Source organism: Stegodyphus dumicola, chromosome 4, assembly GCF_044657685.1.
Source record: "Stegodyphus dumicola isolate Sdum_Otavi_A_Nest chromosome 4, ASM4465768v1".
In the NCBI taxonomy this organism is placed as follows: Eukaryota; Metazoa; Arthropoda; class Arachnida; order Araneae; family Eresidae; genus Stegodyphus; species Stegodyphus dumicola.
In genome coordinates this window covers 164,634,778-164,655,375 of record NC_140771.1, presented here as the reverse complement: position 1 = coordinate 164,655,375, position 20,598 = coordinate 164,634,778, and the positions used below count along the sequence as shown (strand labels likewise).

At 35.2% G+C, this 20,598-nt stretch overlaps 1 protein-coding gene across 1 annotated transcript in view; it reads right to left on the bottom strand.

The window, feature by feature from the left end:
• Window positions 1-20,598, bottom strand: part of LOC118184765 (uncharacterized) — a 272,848-nt gene that overhangs the window by 127,893 nt on the left and 124,357 nt on the right. The window contains exon 2 of the mRNA XM_035354483.2: window positions 11,305-11,568. Coding sequence (XP_035210374.1) covers window positions 11,305-11,568 — 264 coding nt within the window. The remainder of the gene's footprint in view (window positions 1-11,304; window positions 11,569-20,598) is intronic.

Here is a 20,598-nt window from a genome sequence, read left to right as displayed (position 1 = left end):
AATATATAAACTCGTTGCTAATATGTATTTTTTGCTCCGAAAAGCATGATGTCTCTACAACTTTGAAAGAAGTTGGGAAGATAACATTATACATCGTTTTGCTTTTCCCTTTAATTAGCTCCAGTTTTTATATATTATAGGATGTGTATTCCTTTCACTTTATAAGTTGCTTTTAGCTACTTTCGCCACAAGATATTTATGGCGTATTTAGCAGGACCTCAACGAGTTGCCATTTGGCAATGAATAGAATCATTAAATTATCCTCAATAATATGTTTAGCTTATGTATATTTGGATGCATTTAATCTATAATATATCCAACAAATACATAATTAGAACATTTGTTGCAATTTATAAGTTGTTTCCGAAGAGTGCAGCGATTCAGCAAATCAGATGGGCTGCTGTTGATGAACGTACTGCGTTATTCGGACTGCTATTCTAAACGAAAGTGCGCTTCTTAATTCATTTTTTGTGGAGAAGATGATTTAATATATTAGCTGTATAACTATATGATTATGATGTAGTTTGGGCTAAGCCATTTCGAACTGGCAAATATTGCTCGAGAGCCGGAGCCTTTTTCATAGAACTTGTAGCAAAAATTTCAGAGGAAACTGTTGTAATACTATCATCCCTGATCTTGCAACACTGCAATTTAAATATTTTATATTGCAATTTTCATGTTTTCAGTTATACGAGAGAATTTGAGGAACAGCGATATCATCCTGAGAAAGAAGTGAAAACTGAGAAACAATAACGGTTAACTAATGTTATAAATGAATTTTTCGAAAATCATAACGAGATATTCATGCCATTTTATAATAAATGTTTGACTACTGGGTGATTATATATAAGGCCTAACTCAGACTGACTGCATCTAAAACTAGCCTAGCATAATTAGATTGTCCCAGAAATTATCATCATTACATTTCTGTGCCAGAATACTAATCATAACACCGTAAAAACAACTAAACATTTATTTGCGCATTAGCTCGAAGTTTCAGAAACTAAAAAAAGTAACAAAATTAACTTCTACTTCCTGCGGAATGAACATGTGAGCATAAGTGATTCAAAGTGCTTACAAAAGTTAATTTTGAAAAGCTAAATTTAGACACATAGAAAGTTTAATTTTGAAGCTTAAAATCCTGGCTCCGCTACTTCGCGATTACTAACTAAATTTCAATGAAATACAAACTCATGCCAACGGAGCTAAAGATAGTAAACAACAGAAAAATTTTGAAACGGCAGGCTGATGTTGCCAGATTTCCCATCCCCTCAAAGCATAATTAATCGCTCATTGTAAATCTCCCTTTACATACATATTCTGGTAGAGTATGCAAAATAGTAGAAGTGCAAGAATGATTTAACATAAGAAATAATGCGTTAATTAAAACGAACTTTATTATTCTATATAAAAGAGTTTGTACATCACACGCTGATACATTTTTTTGTAAATAAAAAACTGTTATACATATTTTATGTACTGAATCTTTCCCCATGTGCACCGTGAATATAAATCATTTTCTTTTAAAACTTAAAAAAATCAATCCTCGAAGGCAATTCTTCCCTTAGACAGATAGCTCTCAAGAGTTTTACGAAAATCCAAATAATCTAACCCAATTTATGTGTTGTTTCTTTCATGAGAGTTAAAATGATTTTTCAGTTTTAGAATTTATAAGGTTTTTCGCCCGCCTTCTTAGCATGCCTTCGTGGTATAGTGGTCAGCACACTCGGCGCTTATTCGAGAGGTCCGTGGTTAGATTCCCGGAGAGTACATTGCTCAATTTTCATCTCTCCTGATTCTAAATAATGTCAGTACAGTGGCACCCGAACTAATAAAAGGTGGCTGATGATGATTCTTCACCATTAGGATTTGGTATTGGGTCCCCTAATCTCCAATCGCCCTTTAAAAGGGGGAGTATATAAGGTATTTCTCCCTTCTTAGCATGCTTTCGTGATGTAGTGGTCAGCACACTCGGCGCGTATTTGAGAGGTCCGTGGTTCGATTCCCGGCGAGGGCACTGCTCCTTTTCTCTCCTACTTCGAAATAACCTAATGTCTCGACAAATGTTCATATATTTTTAAAATTTTTATATTTTAATTAAAAAAATAGTGGTAAACTCTCTTTTGAGGTGTTAGACTTCTTACCCAGCTCACCCAAATTCTTTTACTAATAAATACATATCTACTGCACATATTTCAATCTAATGATTTGGATGTTGTTCACTGTGTTGAATTGCTGTGCAACAGTTTTGAATATATATCGTTATGCCTTTTGTGACTTCCACATCAAGGAATTTGAAATGAGTAATAAATAAATGTCCGTTATTTATTCATTGATAAACGATGTGCCCTTTTTAAAACATTTATGATCACTTACCCTTTACTTGTCATAGTCATTCAAACATGTATTCTTAAAACTTCATTTTCATACCAACAAAGCGCGTACATTTTCTTTGAATTTAAACTGCAAGTAAAATTTTTGTTCATTCGGAAAAGAAGAAAAAATTTATTTCATTCCTGTCATCCCCTTTCAGATCCTCTTCCTCGCCCCGAAAGGAAGACCGGCGTGCTTCCTATTTGTTCGAGAGAAGCTTTATCCTCTGCCTTTTCTTAGCTCAGCACGAGGCTTCCAAAAAATAGTTTTCCTTTCGACAAAAGATGCGTACTCACATATGACCTGTACCGTTATATACCTTTGCACGGAACTCTTTTGGGGATTAATGTTCTTCTCTCTGCTACGATTCTGTCTTTTATTAAACTTGCCCGCGTGTTCGTAGATAATAATAAAGACTTTTCGTCAAATGAGCTGACAAAAATCACTACTCTTTTTCTTGAATGTCTTTCTTTTGCGGGGGATTCTTGAAACAATATCAGGCAAGATAAAAAACAAAAAGCTCTTTTCCTCATGTTCTAGAATAATTTTTCTCGATGTATTAGTCTATTTGAATGAGTTATTTCAGCTCAAGACCGACAAATGAATTTATGAGGAAACACATTACCTGCATTGTATGTGAAAGAAAACAATATTTTAGTATTCACGGTAACTGAGATTACAGAATAAAATGAATACTTGAAGAACCTGGATAAATGTCTTCTCTCCTTTTTAAATCTAAGACCAATTTACTATAATGAAAAGTGAGAGTTCTTTTTTTTTTTTAGTTCTTAGAAACAATAACAAAGGGATGAAGAAAATTAGCTGTATAAACTAAACTGCGTAACCTTTAGAGTGATAATATATCTTAATCGTGTCTTCGAATAAACAAAATTTTCATTTAATTAGATCGATTACTTTTCATATTTGACTTAAAACTTTTACGAGCATCTCACTGAAATTAATTCAACTACATTCCAAAAACAGTAAATTACGTGTCTTTATCCGTCATAGTTTGAGGTCAACCCTTTTCTTGCTGCCAGTATATAAACATGGCAAAATCATTTGTATATGCTCAGAATCATAATGGCTGGATTATGGTGTCTTTTATCATAATATCGGCTACACATTCTAAGTAGTTTTTGAACCACTGGAAGGAAATTCCAATTATAGCGAAAACCCAATTATTCGAGACTAGATTAAACAGGATTCTGCATTAGCACAGAAGAATCTGAAAGTATTATTCGCCATTCATTCACCCATCGATGGGAATAATTCTGGGAGACGACGCCCGAGATTAACTCGAAATTATGCTTCATCGCAGAGCAGTTAAGAAGGCGGGAAAGAATAATAAATCATACTAAAATTACGAAATGCATTTTCGAGCAACCATTTATCCGCATTTTCGAGCAATTTAATCTGGAGAATAAACGTTTTGGATTACGTGCATTAAATCAGTATTCATAATAAAAACAATACATTGTAAATATGAAAGAATAAACATAATCCGAAGTGAAGAAATTAAGTTATAAATGGCATTGAAGAAAAATACTCACAAGAAACATTTGAAAATACTTACGAGAGAAGAATACTTATGAGCTGTCATTGAACTCACGTAAAAACATCATGCAGAGTATTTTATTTAAATTGTACAATAGTATTTATGTATTAAGAATAACATTAAATTAAATTACATACTATCATACATAAAAACTATGACTTCATCTGCTATCAACTGTTATTATCTTCCACTACACTTTTTACTCCCGGCCTTTCCGTAGGCACTTTTGTTTTAAGTTGATAATTTATGATAGTCATTTTCAAATCAATCTGTAACAGAGAATCAAATTCCAATCAAATTCTTTTAAACAGGCTCCAATCGGCAAATTGCTCATGGTTAACCGAAGTTCATTGCCTTTTTCTTACTCATAAAAAGAAAAATATTTCGTCAACAAAGTATGCACCCTCATAAGTTCTGTAACTTCAAGCCCTAATAACTCCTTGCTCCTTGTGACTGCTTTCGGGATTAATGTTTCATTCTATTTGGTGGTTCCGCCATGTATTAAACTTGTCTTAGTTTTCCAAGAAAATAATAAAGAATTTTCGTCAAAGAAAAGTCGACAAGAAGCATTTATTTATTTTGTTCTTTCTGTATTTTCTGGATGTCCTCTTTCTGTCCGGGAGCGGGATCATACTCAGAGACAAGGATAAAAATAGCTCTGCAGTCCATTTCTGTGTGTCGCTGATGAATACCTTTTTTTTTTTTTTTTTTGGGTTACTTGTTTGGTTTTTGCTTTGGGCATTTATTCTCTGAGCTCGTTTGTTTCTGTCCATAGATACGGTGGTACACGTTTTCGGAAGAAAACAAGTGCGTGACATGATAAAGGAACTTTTTGGCATTTAACCTAAGCTGACTATATTGGTAGTTATATCACATCCAGGTTATGGATAACCTCTTGTATAACACCTAAAAATAGACTGTGGCTGACATTCTATTACATAAATATTTACATCACTTTTAGAGTTCCCACTTAATTCGTTGCAGCGATGCATAAACAGTTAAGGGTATCGTTTCCCTTTTATTTACATTTTCAGATTAAGCATGAATAAAAGATTACAAAGAAAGAATGTTCAACGTATCTGAAGTTTATTCACGCTCTAGAAACAAGTTTCTTTTTCCAACGAAGTGAAAATAAGTTCTTGAGTGAGGCGAATAGTGCTTAAGTTCGTTCTGATCGCAGTTGGCAATTCCTAACAAATTGCTCGTAGGTCGATAGCGGGCAGCCGGCTACCCCTATCTCTTAGCAAATGATTTGATAGAAAAAGATGCCTTTGACACAGCGAGCAGAACGTGTTGACAGAGCTGAAATCACAAGAAAAGCTATTTCTCTGTCATTAACTAGCGAACTCTAGAGCTGCGCTCATCGTTTTTGTTCCAGAATTTCTGGGCTCGTCGGGAAGAATTTTGGATTCTAAATTTCTCGAAATTTTCAGATTCGAACGCACTCTGATTGCTTTCAGTTTTAATGTTGAAAGGCCTGGGAAGGTTCATTGAGAATTCCCAGGCTCCAATTTGGAATGTGATCAGTTACCATCTACAGGTGTGGTCGGCAAGAAGTTGCCGATGCATAACAATGAGGGTACAATTAGATGCGCCGTAGCTCTAAGCGAGGAATTCCCGTATTCCAGACTTTTTCAGGAACAGAACACTGTTCTTATCGGACCATCATGAAATGAAACAAAAAGAATAGAAAACGGTATGTGAATTGTAAGTGACGTTCAACTTTACCGAAGAGCTGAAGACGTTACAGCGTTTACTGCTAAGTTTTTTTTATATGAAATTTTGTCTTAAAAAAGTTTTTCTAAAATTAGTTTCTTTTATTTCATAAACATCATAAAATCGTAATGACGATGCTTTAAAAAAATCATTATTGTTAGCATTCTCATATAATTCTTCACAAATCCCCATATGGAGAACATGATGGTTAAGAACAATTTTGCATACTTGTACTATGTTCTGTACGGAGTCCGACACTGCATTTATGTCATTCATTCGTAATGTTTCTTTTGCACAGAAGATATTTTCTTTGCTTCCTTTCGTACGATGTGAATAAACACAAAATTAATTAACAGTCAGATACGCTTATTCAAGGGGAAAATAATTCACTAAAACTAGAGGGAAATTAAATCCAAGAGAACATTTCATACACAAATATTTTAATTGTAAACACAAATATTTTATGTTGCCCAGAATAATAGCCTCTTTTACAGTTACCAATTTCCCTAGTTCAATGGGTGATAACACTTTTTGATTACCTGATGAAGTCGAACACCAGAACAATATCGAATTAAAATAAGTAATGTCTTCCTGAATGGCTTTCTGAAGGAAACACTTTGGTACTTATGTGAACAATAAGAAAAACTACGAAAATGCTTATGCAGCCAGCCCGTTCGGCAGAATTAGAACACAGGCCAAACTATCCTCTGCAACGCCTTAATCACTGGAGCATTTATGCATGGATAAATGAGAGATGCTAAGTTAGTTGAAATCATTAAAATTTTCAGAAGCTGAAATTTAGCAGATTACAGGGATGATAAATACTTTTGTAGCATAAATTACTGTATCGCACATTCATTTGATGTGACACGAAAAATAGAAAATGTAGATATTTCTTGAGTGAGAAATTAATAATCTGTCACTAATTGCATTCCGAAGATAAGTGATTAAACCAAAGATGGTCAAGCTGATGATCCTGAATATTATAACCTTACCTTTCCTTTCCTAACTACGCTATTTTATTTGTTGGCTCCACAGTAACTTCGTATTTTTCATTGAAGGCGAATTCCTTTTTTCAGTTGTTTGCGCCTAGTTCAGTAGTTCGTTAGAGAACCTAGTTTTCCGCTTTTCAACTACATCGATGAAGAAAAGTGCCCTGAATGCCAATTGGAGCAGTAATAGAGGAGGAGAGAGAACGTGAGGTATTCGTATACGAGATGCCGCAGTTAATAAGGATATAAATATAAGAATACATATAAAAGCACTGCTATAGTTTTTTTGTTTAATAACATTTAAATATGGTAACATTAAAATGCAGTAAAGACATTAAAATAGCCCAGAAACTTTGTTAGAAAATAAAGAGACGCCTTAACATATTCAGTTAACAAAAGAACTGTAAATGTTCAAAAAATTATTTTTAATAAAAATTGTTTTAAACGACATGTACTCCGTAACTAATACGGAAGTATTTTTTTAATTTTTAGAATATTTTAACTTTTAAAAGTATTTTTAGTAAATAATTATGTATTTTCACTGGTAAATTCTTCATTCAGTTATTATATTGCGATATACAGTATTATTCTCCTTCAGTAAATGTATCGAAATTATTTTAAGAGATTATTAGCAATTTGAAAAAACACTTCAATAACGTAATTAACGCCAGAAAATATTTTAAAAGGTATATAGATTTATTTCAGAAATAGATAAGGCGTATTTCGATGGCTGTACATTTTATCCCGTATCCGTAAAACAAACACAGTTCAGTTATGAAAAATTCACATATTCCAAGAAGTTAGCATCGTAATCAACAGAAAGCTCCGCAAGGCTGTAGCGGTTAATTTAAGTTTCTAACAGTTATTTTAAGCTTAAACATGATCTACTATTCCCTACCGTTTATAATATCGCTTTTTATGCAAATGAGTGGCGCGTGTTTGCTTTCTGCCTACTTCGTTCTTGAATCTATTACCCTCGACCGTATTGCACGTGCCTGTTGAGGCTAGGTTAAATTAAGGGCCAACTACGTTAGGTACTTTTCTCTAACTTCGATCAAGTCTATTTAGTTTAGCATTAGATTAGTTTCTTATTATCTTATCCTGATTTAAAAGCCCGAGTGAAGGCTTTCCTGTAAGCCCGAGAAGGGGGCCATCTGTTATTATTATTATTATTATTATTTTGAGTGAATAAAAGGGTATTTTAACCTTTTTCGAGACTTTGTCTCGAACTCAGCGATAATTCGCTACTTAGTTCACTGGATTCCTCTGTATTAATTTTAGGCAAAGTACTGAGGAACATTACGAGGCAATAAATGAAAAGTTAACGAATCTGAAGGCAAATCATCTTATCGTTCAGTTTAGCACTTGCAATAATTTTACTTACTTTAGGGTAGTGAAAACAGCATAAAATCTTAATCTACTTTGATTATAATATAAGTAAAGCCTCTGATCAATGACAATGTATTAGTCATCAAGATTTCGAGGAAAGGATAACTATATTGAGTTTTTAAAATGCACGGGATGCTCGTGCCGCTAATTGCAAAATATCTAAAATTTAAGAGCACGTAGTATTTAGTCGAAAGATTAGATTACCATTAAGGATGCCTTCGTGAAAGTATTTTAAGGGAAACTCGCCCATATTTATGTTCCACATGAAAAAAAAAAATATCTACATCAGAATATAAACTTCGTTAATTTCTGGGCATAGGAATACCGCAACAAAAGTATTAAGGTTAATAATATGAAGCCTTATTACCATGATTTCTTCCTACTGAATATTAATGAAATAAAATAAAGTCTAAAATATGTGTGCGTCAAAATCATTTATCTCTTGATTAAATGGATGAAAATAACTGCGATCTAAAAAGTCGAGAAACATCGTTACAATACATGATACATGATACCGTTGTTAAACATTTACATCTGTACGCTAAAAGGCCAGAAAAAAATTAAAGGAATACTATCGAAGGAAGAATTACAACATTATGGCGTTGCAGTACCTTAAACATCACAGACAATCGTACCATATTAAAACAAATACTTATTGCGTTTAAATATTGTATTTTACATTCATGAACAATGTATTGTTGTATTTTGAAAGATGACTGCAAAATGTTTCCTCTTAAATCCAGGCAGACCATTGAGTTTTCTATTAAACTGGTGATCTACAAAATGTTTTCATTTCTGTATCATTGTTAATTTAATATAATTCTACACAAATAGTGGCATTAATTAAAGTTTGATGAGGTTACCAGTAGCAAAAGATTAAGTCCAGTTCCGCTAGGTCTGCAATGGCAAAAATATACTCAATGAATAGCACTTCTAATCCTAAATAGCTAAAAAGTCGGGATCTTCAGTTTGAATAATCCATACTAATGTACGAAATTCACACTGGCTAACGCGATTAAAAATGATACATGAAAAAATAAAAATAATACATTAAAAATGATACATGATACGAAATTACTGCTGATTTCAGATATATTTTTCTAAAATGTAGGCTGAAAACCTTTTTTAGTACCTGCATTATACAAAATTATGTAAATATAGGTCAACCGATGCCCTGCTCTTAATGCATCATCACCGAGCTCGATGACTGGATGATCAAATTCATACCGCTGTCTGTATAGAATAATATTATAATTAGAAGACATCACAGTAACATCAAATGGCATGATGTGATGAATTTAAATTATGTCACGCTGACAGGCTATTTAGAAGCTGGTATAGGCTCCAAGAAGCTGTAGTTTTTTAATGTCTCCGAGGTGTTTCTCAAACAACCTGAACGATTTGGAATGCATTCATACGTCGGAATTAGTTCTCTCTTTGATATGGATTCTACTGTGACCGCTTCTGAGTTACATGATCATTCTCTTAGATCATCTTTCCTTCATTCTTATCCAATTTCCTGAAGAGGAAAAATTATTTCAATAGGTGTATTCAATGTGCCACCCATTGGCAGTTGATATTTGATGGCTTCAAGAACATTTCACACATTTTACCTTCATAATAAACTTCCGTGGTCTCCTAATATAAATCCTTTGGATTACTTATGATTCGTAGTGAAACAAATTTATGAAAAATGAATCTTGTTTTAACCAATTTCAAACAGTTACGGGATACATTGTAGGATCTGTATATAGCCATCTTGTACACTGTACCCCACTACGAGGCGAAGTGACACTCTAAGTTTCCCCAAACGCAGTATATACATAACAACATTTTCCTTAGAGAAGGGTAAGCTTATCCGCGAGATGTCTGTGTGTCTGTTTCGCTACAACTCTGGCGAATATTGCCCTCCACGAACATAATTTTCTTTGATGAAATACATATATATATTTCAGCTAAGAAAATTATTGAAAATTATTTTCGTGGAGGACAATATCTGCCAGAGTTGTAGCGAATCAGACACACAGACATCCCGCAGATAAGCTTACCCTTCTCTAAGAAAAATGTTGTTTTATACCCTTTTCCAAATAGAAAGGTTAGTTCTTTCTCAGAAATATCCAATAACTAACACATGTTCATATGATCTCTTTACGACGTTAAAAAATGCTCACTAACGCTCGCCTGGGAACTGTAAGAGATTTTAAAGAATTTTTTGGTTTCTATAATATACACAAGATACATCGGCTTCCTACTACTTGATTACTCATAACGGAAAATATCAGACTTCCCGATGACAATCGTCACGATACTGTCAGGAAGGATCAAGCATAGAAACAAAACAACAGGTACAAAAGGAACGTTTCATAATCGCCCGCAAACGTTCAGAATAAGACATTAAAAAACGGAGCGCGCATCGAAAATATTTGCAGTCATATATGTGCAAGCGTAGTGCTTAACCCCATTATATGATAAGCTGCATTCGTTCCATTCGTGGCAGTGATTGTTGCTCAAGTAGCTTGATAGAGAGAATGAGCGACTTCTAAAAAGTGCGTTTAGTCAGAATAGTTTACTCCTAACATGCACAGTCAAATAGTTTACTCGTAATAAGTATGTTTAGTCAAATAGTACGTCACATTTAGTTGCAAAATTATCCAAATGGGATTGTACACATATTACGGTAGAACTATTAGTGACATATGTGACGTAGAAATAGCTGAATACGTAAACAATCACTTGAATGATAGTTACTTAATGTATCGCAGCAAAAACAGGAAGAAAAAATTAAATTAGGACAAACTGTCACGGCTCTTGTGATAGGCGGCAGTAAGAAACACAAGATGGTATTGATTCGCCAGCATTAGTCATTCAAATTCTAGAAAGCGCGTGTCATGAGACTCATTGATAATAGAATGCTTCCAACTTTACAGATATATTACATTTATAAAGGCTGCAAATACTGTGGGCATGCGAGCTATTTTTTTGCCGTATGCTGGGGATCCACAAAATGCTATATTTTGTACCTGTTATTTTCATTTTGTACCTTCACCGCGCTTCAACGTTTCGTGGTGGTTGCCGTAGAAAACTCCAATAGCTTTTCTTCTTAATGAAATACAAAAAAAATCAGATAACTATTTGAGTTGTGCAACATGGCTGGCAGTGCGAACTATCAAGGAAAGTGTAGAAGAAGTACAGTTTCGATTTCATCCTTGGCCATACTCTAAACGCAAAGAAACCTACAGAGCTAAAAAATAACTAAAGATATCAAATACTACTTACTGTCCAGACAAATCTTTTGTGCGTAGATGGTGAAGACTGGAAACTGCGACGAAGTAAGGGCATCTGGTCGCTCCCGGGCGCTAGAGCTGAAAAGAACGCACAGTCCTGTCTCGAAGTTGACTGCCCTGCAGGAAGCGTTGTGTCGACAATATGACAGACACTCCGTTAGGTGGAGTGTCCCAGGGACTAGTTCGATCGTGTCATCTGGAGCCGTAAACACGAAACCCGTCACCAGCTCAAAAGTCTGCTTGTCCTTACCGCAAGCTGGAAAGAGAAAAATATGAAATTTACTTTTTTAATATCAAGTTATTTCTAGCTATTAGATATATATTATTTACAACTGGTTTAATTATGAGATCTATACGAATAGGTATCGCATTGAAAGTGAAGATAAATTGATAATCAAATACAATCCGGTCACGTAAATCACGAACCTTCCCAACATTTAACCTATTTGCTGTAAAAGAGTAGCTTCGAAAAATGCAGGATGTTATGACGAACTTTCAGCATTTTCTGAAATGCGCTTGGAGGGAAATATTTACCAGAAAAAATTAGAAAGTTCTACACTGACAGTCGTTAGACTGATTTAAAAAAATTTGATGTGTACACCACATGACTTCCTTGTATTGGAATATTAAATTATACACATTTTTTCTTGCATTTCGTTTAAACTTAGTGGATTGAATTAAATCTACTTCGCCGACAGCGCATAAACCACAACAGAATAAATGCATTCTTTAAAATTCACTCTAGTATTTGTTTACCGTAGCGACACTCTGGCGCTAGATTCACTTAACAGTATAAATAATTATATAACAGTTAACTCATATAATAATTATATAACGGAAACTAAGTTAACTGTTATATAATCCAATAATTATATAACAGTTAACGTATATATTTCGTTCATATTATAACTCATAATGCACAAAATTTATATCATTTAAAGAATAGAATTATATGATTGTTGCCACATGTTCTATTCAAATACTATAATAAAGCTAGAATGATGCATAAAAGAACATAAGCAAACAAAAGAAAAAAGAAACAGTTTTTCGAAATCGAAATCGAAATCGAGTGAATGGTTAGGCAGCATTTAGTAGCCTCTGCTACTTTAACCGTCTCTGTTTGAGATATGCCCTAAGGCGTTGGGAAGTTTAATTAATTCAGTTCTCACTACGCGAGAAGGCAAAAATACATAAAAACTCAAAATATCTATATTAAAAATTACGAAGTAAATCTCAAACGCTTATTTCCTCGAAAAAATTCCAGAAAGAATTAAGCATGATTTAATTGGCAATAATAAATGAATGCGTTATCTTTGTTGTTGCAAAGCTAAGTTTCTCTAGATTGGCAACAAATCCACTTGTCTCCTGTTTCAAATGTAAACATCAATGGCCGCCATTAAAAACAGGCTTAGCGGCAATTAAACAACTTTAAAATTGCCGATAATTCTAAAAATATTGCACACAGATTTACTAAAGGCATAAAATCCTTAACCGGAAGATAAAAACAACATAATTCAATCATTTTTAAAGCAAAAAATGTACAATTTACAAACATATAAGAGTAAAGAAACTGAGATCACTGAGCCGGGTAATAGAGTGAATATATATATAAATATATTTATATACGTTTGGTGCGGCCGATTGCAACCAAAATACGAGGTGCACATCTACATGTCATAGCAGTCCTATATACAAAATTTCAACGTTCTGAGGCTACTCGTTTTTGAGTTATGCGAGATACGTACGTACGTTCGTACAGACGCCACGAAAAATTCTCTTCAGAATTAATTTTAAAGCAGTTTTATAATTTTTTTGAAGGAAAAGAGTATTTTATTCTGTCCTTACGTACAGATATGACGCAAAAACATCGGTTAATTGCATTCGATAGCGGTCAAAATGGATAATTTCGTTGAAATATGCTGCCTGAAACTTTTCGCGATTACAATACTTCCTTTTTACTTCGTACAAGGAAGTAAAAATGTTAAGATACTCCTACACATTAAATTGAATAAAAGATTAAACTGTTGAGTCACAAGTACAACTACCATTTAAATAATTGAAATAATGCTAAAGCAGACCCTCATAGTAATTTATCCAGTTTCTATTTCTGCAAATCATGATTTTAAATTCTTCCTTCTTGACACCATCAAATGAGTATAATCATGCCAGGGAATATAAAACTACAAATTATTCAAAATTTACTTAGAATTATATATATACCCATAGTGGCCATAATTAAAGTGACAGTGCTCACAGTGTTCTGTAGCGCAATATATTTGCGAGAATGACGCCACATTTTGTAGGAAGATTAAACAAGACGGGGGACGAAGGATTCCGCGAAAAATAATTAGTTCCAAAAGTCACCGCTAGAGGAATATTTGGCGCTGTGTAATAGAAAATAGAGTGTTAACAAATGCAAATTAATGCGGAATAAAATTTATCGTAGGTCCATTCTTCTATGAGAACATTACCCTGACAGGACCGGAAACCTGTTCTGTTACGGGAGAGAAATATCGCCACATGTTGAACAGCTTTGTCATTCCTGCACTTCAGCAAAGACAATGCCTGGGGAAAATCATTTTCATGCAAGATGGAGCCCCTCCACACGTTGCTGTACGGGTGCAGCAGATGCTACGACAGAAATTCACAACAGAAAGAGTCATTAGCCGCTACTTTCCAATTGCATGGTCACCTCGGTCGCCTGATCTTACCCCATGCGACTTCTGGCTATGGGGTTACCTTAAGTCCAAGGTCTATCAAGGAGTGGTCCAGGACCTGGCTACGTTGAAGGATAACATATCACGGACTGGACGGGAGATTCCTGCAGTCATGTTATTTTCTGCTGTTGTGCATATTGTGCACAGAATGTAATATGTGGTCCACAACAACGGCAGCCCCATTGAACCTCATTTGTATGCAAAGTAAAAGGTAATTTCCGTATTGATTTGCATTTGTTAACACTCTATTTTCTATTACACAGGCCAAATATTCTCCTAGCGGTGACTTTTGGAACTAATTTTTTTTCGCGGAATCCTTCGTCCCCCGTCTTGTTTAATCTTCCTACAAAATGTGGCGTCATTCTCGCAAATAGATCGCGCTACAGAACGCTGTGAGCACTGTCAATTTAATTATGGCCACCCGTTATAGATATCTTGTGATGGCTCCATATCAGCAATTTAAATCTATAAGTATTCTTTCTGGCTTATAAATATTGCCAAATTCTTCTCAAGAACTTCAAATAATATCCGCAAGTAAGACAACACAAGTCTAGTATCGTCTCTTGTACAGCTTCATACATCTCCCGGCTTCATGAGTAGTTGAACCCTTTGTTTTTCTAAAATTTCGAAGAATACCCATGTGCCACATTTGGAGTAGATGTATTGTACAGCATGGAAATATTTACTTATATCCACAGACCTTTGCCTATATTTACATATCTGTATATATCTAGTGTATATAAAAGTTTGCACACGGCCTGGGTTTCGCAGCCGTTGGTCACAGGCATACACTTCCACAAAAGTATTTTTAATGAAGTATTTTTTTCATTCATATTGTGCATTTTTAAATTTAAAAAAACTAATTTATAAGAATTACGAAATCACCTTTTTCGTACAGTCTTCCGATATGTTTACCATTTGTAATATATTTCATATTATTCCCGGTCTATTTCATAGCATAAAGAATGGAATTCTGCAATCATTATAGTGATTGCTTAGCGAGAATATGTGCAAAACCTTTATCAAAAAATGTTACGATATTAAAGAAAGTAATCTAAATCGAACTATTAAGTTTCGTTTTGAGATGTAAAATACAGATCAATTCAGGGGTAATGTGCGCCGAATTTTGTGTCTCTGGACCATTAAAATTGTGGATCGCTCCATATCTCCGAGATAGTAGGTACATAGTCTTTACTTTTCCTTGCATATTTATATACAGGGTGTTTCAGCAAAACGGTTGTAAACTTTCAAGAGAGATAGAGCACACCTAAACGATGGAAAAACACCTTGCAATGCATGGTCGTAAATGCTTTCCTGTGGTGGTTGTAACGACACAAAACGCAAGAAAGGAAGGACACGAACAGGGTGGGAATAATGCTTATTATGCTTAGTGCAGCGGAAATCCAACAATAGGAGCAAAAACAGACTATCGTCGTCAAAGAACGCGCTCGAAATAACGACACAGACCGGGACGCAAGAACCGCGCGTCATGCATCTTCTTACGTGATGCAGATCTTTCATGCAGGCATCATAGTCCGGGATCGTGATTACGAACATCTTCTTTAATGTTGATCGTTTTTTTTTATTTTTGTTCTTATTTATTGGTTTCTGTTGTATTAAACATAATAAAACATGTTTTATTGACACTGTTAGTGCCTTTTTTGTGTTTTATGTCGTCACTACCGCGCCAAGAAAGCGTTGCCGACCATGCATTGTTGTTTGATTTTTCATCGTCTAGGTGTACTCTATCTCTCCTGAAAGCTTGTAACCGATTTGCTGAAACACCCTGTATATGTTATATTAGCCTCCCAATCACCATTTAATTGCCTAACTATAACCATCTTATAAAGGGAAACTGAAAGGCCATTTTCTCAATGTCCTTTGAGATTGATAGTTTTGCAAGGCATATAATAGGAAGTTCTAGTATCATTGATGGTGTGGTGTGATGTATTTAATTATGGCAAAGCACACTAGGGCTATCTGCCTAAGGGGAGGGATGCTTTTCGTGGAGGACTTTCTAAGGGAAACTGGCTCGTATACACGTTACACATGGGGAAAACCACGAAAACGCCCATGCAGCCAGCCCGTTTGCGGGATTCGAACCTCGGACCGAACTACCAGTGTTCAGCGTCTTTACCGCTCGGCCGCTGGTGGGCCTCTAGTGTCATTGAATACCGTAACGTTAGCAAGCAGTTGAAAGGGGGAACTATAGACATCTTTAAAGCCAAAATTAAATTAAATCTGGGAAATAATGACTCCCAGTTCTGAAACCTCCTTAATGTAAAATGTTTAGCTCTTTTATTAAAGAAAGTAGCTGGTGAAAACTGAGACACGTTTTAGTGAGCCTTTGTTCTCTTCGGGAATAATGCTTTTTTATTTTGGCTGAGAAAAATCGAACAAAGTATAAAGATACCTTAGGGCTTACATCTATCAGAAATCTGTCTTAGACACAAAAATTCCGATACTCTAAGACTAGAGCCTGCTGTGAAAACCTATATTTTGCTGCACGATTATTATTTGTTCGGCGACATATTTTTCTTCGTCAATTATTTTTCTTCCGGAAATTTTTTAAACAGCATAGGAAATAAAATGATAATCACAGGTATTTTTTGACGTTAGAAACTTCCTTAGCGAAGAGTTTCGAAAAGTTTTGGAGAATTGTATTACGTTATGCTATGATCTTAATTTTATTCAACGTTTGATTCAGTTTAATAAGCTGAGCGATCAACCAATAAATGATAATTTCAGTTTATTTTAATAGTTAAATGATGTAATTTAAAGTAAATTTGATTTACGATACACGCGATTGATAACTGCGTACAATTTGCAGAAAATTTTCCTTATTATAATTAATAACAAATGTTTATTGGGTTTATATTTTTACTTTCGGTATAGAATTTCTCTCCCATCCCTCTTTTTGCTTCTATACGGAACTGCCGAGCAATAGGATTGTTGAACACTGGTAGTCTGACATTTGTTCAAAGTTAGGCGAAGCTGCTGACTGCAAAAGATGTTTCATATGTTTTGTTATTTTAGCTTCAATACGAACCAGTAACTCTTAAAATGTCCTCAATGAAGTCATCTCTTCCCTAGGCAGATAGCTCTTTTGTGCTTTGTTATAATTCACATAACCTAGCCTAACATAACCTTTGATGACTGAAGAGATGGCTGACCTGCTTTCAAGTTTAGATTCTTTGTAGCCCATCAGCACTGGATAACTGTCCGAATGTATGAACAAACCTAAATAAAACATTTTTAATAGTCAGGATATGATTTTTTAAATTGGAAGGTGAGGCAAAGACTGCAATTTCAGATTTCTTCCTCCGATTACTCTTTTCAAAGTAGATGCGAATTTTATAACTTTATTTTGTAAAATAATTTGATAATTTGTTTAAAAAAATGTATTTTACCTTATTATATACACTGTTGGCCATTAAAATTGCAACACCATGAAGGAAAGCAAATACAAAAAAGATATTTATTGTACGTAAAGAGTAAGGCATGAAGACAAAATGATTTACAGAAAGGCGAAATTAGTAGGAACAACAGCCACTGCTGGCAGCTAAAACGGCCCTTACCCGGTTAGGCATGGAGTCGGAAAGGGCTTGGATGATAGAAACGGGCAAGTCATTCCATGTTGCTTCAAGTCTATGCCCCACTTCATCAACGGTATTAGTTGGAGAGAGGTGGCGAGCCAGTCTCTCAGCAACCCATGACCAGATGTTTTCAATGGGTGACACCTCTGGAGAACGTGCAGACCAGGGCAGCAATCGAATATCCTGTGTGTCGACGAAGATCAGAACTTGACGTGCAACATGTGGTCATGCATGATCTTGTTGGAAGATGACATTTGGCAGGCCTCGAAGATAGGGTGCAACCATCGGACGTAAGACGTCAGAAATATACCGATCTGCGTTCAAATTACTGTCGATGCGAACCAGAGATGTGCGTGTCATGTATCCAATGGCTGCCCAAACCATCACACCAGGTGCAGGGCCCCTATGCCGATATCGAATGCAAGCAGGCGACGTGCGGTCTCCTCGAAGCCTCCAGATACGTATACGGCCATGAGAATACCTCATACAGAACTGGGACTCGTCTGAAAAGATGAAGTTGTGACACTCCTGTATCCAGTTTTTTCGTTCGGCGCACCAGAGTTGCCGTCTCTCTCTATGCTGCATTGTCAAGGGACGCCGTAGTAATGGTCACGGTGCTGATTGTCCACGCTGCTACAAACGTCGAGCGGATACTGGACGTGCTGCAAATATGCTTTTTCCTGACTAATGGTCCATGATATGGTTGTACGCTTTTGCAGGGTTACCTCACAATATATCTGTCCTCGCGGGCGTTATTCATGGGAGGGCGTTGAGATCCTGCATGCCGTTCAGTGTGACCCTAAGCAACCCACTGATTTCATATTCGCATAACAGTAGTTTTATGTCGACCAGTGCGACGGGAGATACCACGGAACGATAATCCACACTTTCGATAGGCAACGATCCTGCCTCTATCGAATTCCGACACTTGCTCATAAGCATTTCTTCTTATTATTCGAGGGATAACACGATATTCTGATGAAACTCCGACCTTACAAAACGCTTTCCAAATGAGAAATCCACTACACAACTTTTCTTTTATTCAGTGCTTCAGATGTCGTTTCTCCCTCCTGCTTCGTCTAAATGCGCTGAAATACTAATCAGTTGCATATCCCAACCTCTTCTTTCTTTCGCATGATTTTGACGCTTGTAAGATTATTCCTTCCTGGTGTTGCAATTTTAATGGTATTTTATGTGTATTTTATTTTTACAGTTTTAGGCTCATTATCTGTTGTGTCAAATTAAAATTTAGACATTTTAAACCAGGGTCACTCTCTTTTTTTTATAGAATTAGAGGCTCTATTATTCTCGATCCTATCTTTTGTGTCCCTTTTGTCACCAAATGTTATCTACATGTATTATTTTTAAAGAAATAATACAGGGAATATAAAAAATGGAGGGATTTACCAAACACTCTATCGTCAATTCTAAAGGTATAGTGTTTCTAAATATTCTGTGATTATCTGTTGAATTTTATTAGCAGGAGTGAGTGAAGAGCATACTGGTAAGCTGCGACCTCAACGGGAGCATAAGAAACCTTAATCAATCTTCTGGTACGACGCTAAAATTTGAAAATTTCAAATTTATTCTTTTTAAAAATATAAAAAAAGGGCAAGAGAAAGAAAAACGCTTAAAAAATTCTTTCTTATCTCAATGAATTAAAGTTTACAGACAAGATTAAAGTAATGCAAAGGAATTGCTTAATCACTTAGCAACAAAATGCATGATAACACCTACAACGGTGAAAAGACTCTCATATTCATATTCCATCATGAACTTCAAATGTGGCGGTCACACTGCAGCAGAAATTGTTTTTAAAGTTAGATTTAGCTTACAAAATGACGTTTCCCTAAATAATATCAGTCTTCCATGAGAATGATTTACTGCAGTCGTGGGCAATGACTGGTCCATGACTGCCTACCGCGCAATTTTATGCGCCCCCCCCCGAACAATAGTCATATTACTCATCACAGCTTATTTTTTATGTTTTGATGCCTTTTTAAGGTAATAAACATGAATTTATAATACGTTTTAAATATGTAAGTTTGTGAGTTATTTTATAACTTCCAATTTTGTTAAAATCAATATAGAACTTTGTAAGTCATCTTTTGTTAGCTAGTAGTCTTGATCGAAAATACCTTTGCTTGCATGTCATTAAAATAAATGTTGGCGTTCATATATAAATTAACACAAATTTGGCATAACAGCAAAAGAAGTGAGTACGAAATTTAGTAAAGAAACTTATAAGATATTTCTCCCTCCGTCTTAGCGTGCCTTTGTGGTGCAGTGGTATGCACGCTGGGCGCGTGTTCCAGAGGTCCGTGGTTCGATTCCCGGAGAAGGCATGGCTCATTTTTCACTTCTTCGTGTTTCAAAAATAATTCAATGACTCTACAGTGGCGCTCGAACTAAAAGGGTCGTGGATGATGTCTCTCCACACCCAGGATTTGGTGATTGGATCCCCTAAAAACCCCAGTCGCCCTTTAAAAGGGGGAGTATATAAGGCATTTATACCGCCTTCTTAGCGTGTCTTCGTGGTGTAGTGGTCTGCACGCTGGGCGCGTATTCCAGAGGTCCGTGATTCGATTCTCGGCGGAGGCGTTACTCATTTTTCTTTTCTTCCTTTTTCAAAAATAACCTAATGACGCTACAAACTTAAGATGAAACTTTAAGAAACTCCACTATGAAATTGGCACTTGAAATGTTTAAGAAAAGTGGTGCAAGATATCTGTTAGTCTTTAAAAATGTATTTCTTTTTATATTAGAACTCACTTTCTCTAATAATAGAAATTTATACTTGAAAATATTATTTTATTTGCTTCCCGCTTTTTTTTTTTTTTTTTTTTTTTTTTTTCTTCTAATCTTTCAAGTGGCTGTTTAGACGAAACGTTTGCGAGATATGTCTAATTTTTGAAAAAAAAAAAAAAAAAAAAAAAAAGACAAAAAATTAAAATAGGAAATTAATTTTTGTTT